At 58.9% G+C, this 3,907-nt stretch overlaps 1 protein-coding gene across 1 annotated transcript; it reads right to left on the reverse strand.

The window, feature by feature from the left end:
- Positions 1 to 705: 705 nt before the first annotated feature.
- On the reverse strand, positions 706 to 2,082 carry CLPS (colipase). The gene is made up of 3 exons (XM_036398552.1): positions 1,987 to 2,082; positions 998 to 1,120; positions 706 to 917 (listed from the first exon to the last, which is right to left on the reverse strand). The coding sequence occupies exons 1-3, from the start codon at positions 2,080 to 2,082 to the stop codon at positions 783 to 785; spliced, it is 354 nt and encodes a 117-aa protein (XP_036254445.1). The 3' UTR covers positions 706 to 782.
- Between the last annotated feature and the right edge of the window lie 1,825 nt (positions 2,083 to 3,907).

The raw sequence follows: 3,907 nt of genomic DNA on the forward strand, positions 1-3,907 counted from the left end.
GCCAGACTGGTCCCCATATTGCCCCCCATGTTCCCCTTCAACAATGGGGACTCCCCCAAGCCGCGCCACCCTCCCAGACGTGTCCCTGGTGTTTCTGCAGCTGCAGATCCTCAAGCTGCCAGTCACCCTTGTCCTTGAAAATAAAGTTTCCTGCAGCACCTCCTCAGCTGCCAGGGGCTGCCCCCAGCCTTTGTGGCCTCCCCAGCTGGTGCAGAGCCCTCGGGGCAGTGGCACTGTGGGTGCCTGGTTCTTGTGATCCCCAGGGACAGAAGAACATGGGGTGAATGAAGTCTGCGCTGGAGGAGCCAAGAACACCCTCTCTGATGATCCCCTCATCTCCTGCTGCTTCCACAGCTCTGCCAGACAGCTGCCTCCTCTTCCTCACCCTGCTGTGTGCTACAGCAGGAAATAAACTGAGGCCAGCACAACCCAAGCAGCTCCCTCAGATCCTGGGGCTGCTGCATCTTCCCCTTCCCTGCATCTCCTTTTTAAAACTCACCTGGAGCAGAGCTCAGCCCATGGCTTGCTGCTGGCCCAGCCCAGATTGTTGGATGATTGCACACACAGGTAAAGCCATCATGTCCTGGTGGTTTCTTCAGGGACTGCCTGGCCCTGCTGTCCCCGTCCTGGGCCAGGTTTCGTGAACCTTCACACCAGGTTTGAGTGAAAACTACACCTTGCAGCTCGGCAGAAGCTGGTCTTTATTCAAATTCTCCCACAGCTAGACGCAGGAGAGGGGGAAAGGCAGGGGCAGCACAGAGGGGCACAGGGGGGCTCTTTCTTCACCGCCTGCTGGACTCCTGGGGGTCCTTGCAGACCCCAAAGTTTCTGTTGACGATGGAGCCCACGATGGTTTTATTGGCCTCACAGGTCAAGCCGCTCTCGCAGGGACACTTGTAGTAGACCCCATAGATGCTCTGCAGGGAACAAGGGCTCAGTGCAGTGTGGGGGGGACGTGCCCCATGCCTGCCCAGCGCTGGGAGCAGGGAGCACCTACCTTTGGGGAGCACTCCTGGGTCTCAGCTGCCTTTGGGGCACAGCGGGCCAGGCTGAGGCCGTCGGTTCGGTGGCAGCAGCCGCTCTTGCACTGGGCACTCTGCAGGCACAGCTCCCCGGTGTCCTGCAGCACAAAGCAGGGCCTGAGCACCAGACCCCTCTTTGCTCCCCTTTAATCTCACCCTAGCTGTGAGCCCAGGGGTTTGGGTGGGTGTTGAACACCAGCTCTGCCTGTTGGCTGATGCTCAGCACCGCTGCCCCCATGCCCCACTCTGCAGCATTTCCTGAGTCTGGCCCAAAATACCTCTCACCTCAAAGTGGTTTTTTGCTGGACTCACAGGAGGGCTGAGACACCACAGTGTCACAGACATCTTTTATGAAAAATCCTTTCCTTAGGATTTTTCCTCCTGAGAAGCTGAGAGGCCCTCAGGAACAAAATGTAAGCAATGGTTATCTGCTGCTGTGGAATGCAACAGGTGCATCTGGGATTGGTCTCATGTGATTGTTTCTAATTAATGGCCAATCACAGCCCAGCTGGCTCAGTCAGAGAGTCCGAGACACAAGCCTTTATCTTTCCTTCCTTATTCTATTCTTAGCCAGCCTTCTGATGAAATCCTTTCTTCTATTCTTTTAGTATAGTTTTAATATAAAACATATCATAAAATAATAAATCAGCCTTTTGAAACATGGAGTCAAATCCTCATCTCTTCCCTCAACCTAAGACCCCTGTGAACACGGTCACACCACAGGGAAAGCATTTCCCCTCCCCAGGCCCTGTGACCCATCCAGGGTGGGGGTCCTGGCTGGCTCAAGCAGCTGAGAGTTTGTCTGCTCCCCTTTCTGTGTTCCCTATCCCTTTATAGAGCTGATTTCCCAGGCTCCAAGCTCCCTCACAACACCAGAAAACCCCACAGACACCTCCAACCCTCCGTGCGTGTCCCCTGCAGCAGTGGGACCCTCCTGCCAAGCACAGGGCTGGTGTCCCCTTACCAGGTTGAAGATGAGCCCTCGCTCCTGCTGTGCCAGCAGGGCTGGGGCCAGGAGCAGCAGGGCCAGGAGCAGGCAGGCAGGCAGCACCTTGGCCATGGTGGGCTCGGTGTGGCTCTGCCACGGGGCCAGCAGGTGTTTTATAGCCAGCCACAATCTCCATCAGCTGATGTGGCTGCTCCTATCACACCTCAGCTCGTGGCATTGGGACACTGCTGCACTGGGCCCAGCCATGCCAGGGCAGCCAGGGCAGCCAGGGCAGCCAGGTGACTGTCCCCAGGTGACTGCCCCCAGGTGACTGCCCCCAACCTGCCCTTTAGCAGCTCCTTTGGCCAAAGGGAACACAAAATGATGGCACTCGTGTGTGGTGTTACATTTTAGTTCAATGGTTTGCTCTGCCTCACCCCCCCAAAATGTACGGTTTATTCCAAGCCTGTGACCCTCCCCTGCAGTATCAGGTATCTGTAATCCCATTGACCCCAGTCTTGCTCCACACCCACTTTGAATCTCCCTGTTAAGCTGTGGGAGGCAGACCAGGCTCTCTCTTGGCCCCTTTCCCTCCCTAGGCTCTCCCTCTCTCCCCCTTCCCCCCTTCTCCCTCAGGAACCATGCTGCTCCCAGGGGTGGGACCCCCAATAATTAACACCCTCACCCAATCAGCACCCTCAGGAGCCCTATGCAGTCTCCTTGCCTGCCTGCTGCCACCAGTGAAAATACAGCTTAGGGGGCCCTAATGGACAGCTTCACTTCTGTGCTTCCTCTTCCTCCTCTGCTTCCCTGTGGAGCTGCAGCTCTCTGGGGCACCCTCCTTGCTGGCTGCTGCTGATGTCTCCTGGCCAAAGTGAGGGCTGGCTGCCACAGCAGGAGCTCTGCTCCATGGGAAAGCCACCAGATCCTCCATCTCTCAAATGGAACCAAGGGCACCAAGAAACCTGCTGGAGAAAGTTCATGTAGTGCAGGAAAGCAGAGGCCCCTGCAAGGATCCAGAGCCCAGCAAGGTCCCCAGCCCAAGGGCCACCACTTTATCCTGCCCTGCCAAATATTTGCTGTGTTTCAGTGCTTGGGGGGATGGGGCTGATGAAAGGCAAACAGCCCTGAGAATGGCACAGATTTTCATGCCCACAGTGGCTTGGACTTGATTAATGGCCACATAGCCCTGGGCTTTGACAGCCACAGGGGTGATGCTGAGGCTGGCACCGGCTGCAGGGTGACCATCACACTGTCCCGTGGCACCTGTCCCCATGGCCCCCAGGATCTCACCGGGCTCTGCTGCGTGGCCTGTGATGTGTCCCAAATTCTGTGTCCCCTTGGCTGCGACCCCCTGCCCTTCCAGCCCGTGTCACCAGGGGCCTCCTACACTGGTAGGGAGCCCAAGGGCTGCTGCATCAGTCCCTGGCACATTGTGGGGGTCACGACACATCCCGGGGCGTGTGGCACATCCTGGGGCACACCCAGGGGTGTGGGGGGCAGCCCAGGCACTTCCTGGGTGTGCAGGGCACAGCCCAGGGCGTTACTGGGGGCACAGGGGGGGACACAAAGTGCAGCCCTGAGGGCACTGCAGGGCACAGAGGAGGGACAGAGTGCAGCCCTGAGGGCATTGCAGGGCACAGGGGGGGGACACAGAGTGCAGCCCTGAGGGCACTGCAGGGCACAGGGGGGGGACACAGAGTGCAGCCCTGAGGGCACTGCAGGGCACAGCCCAGCGGCACAGGGTGCACCCCAGGACAGACCTTGGGGTGCACGCTGGCGATATTTGGGTTACCCCGGGGTGCATCTTAGGGCACACGGAGGAGGCGAAGGGCGCATCCCGAGGGAGCATCCCAGGCACGCAGGGCGCATCCTCGTTCAGGAGCATCCCGGGAGCGCGTCCCGAAAGGCACCGCCCGCCCCCTCCGGCTGCGGCAGCGGGGTCGCTCCGGCTCCT

The sequence above is a fragment of the Molothrus ater genome, chromosome 25 (assembly GCF_012460135.2).
Source record: "Molothrus ater isolate BHLD 08-10-18 breed brown headed cowbird chromosome 25, BPBGC_Mater_1.1, whole genome shotgun sequence".
In the NCBI taxonomy this organism is placed as follows: domain Eukaryota; kingdom Metazoa; phylum Chordata; class Aves; order Passeriformes; family Icteridae; genus Molothrus; species Molothrus ater.

Bases quoted from the DNA above. Each gene is read 5' to 3' on its own strand.
- CLPS (XM_036398552.1), bottom strand. From the start codon at position 2,082: ATGGCCAAGGTGCTGCCTGCCTGCCTGCTCCTGGCCCTGCTGCTCCTG. The intron at 1,121-1,986 runs GTAAGGGGACAC...TTTGTGCTGCAG, and splicing joins GAGGGCTCATCTTCAACCTG to GACACCGGGGAGCTGTGCCT. The intron at 918-997 runs GTAGGTGCTCCC...TGTTCCCTGCAG, and splicing joins CCCAGGAGTGCTCCCCAAAG to AGCATCTATGGGGTCTACTA.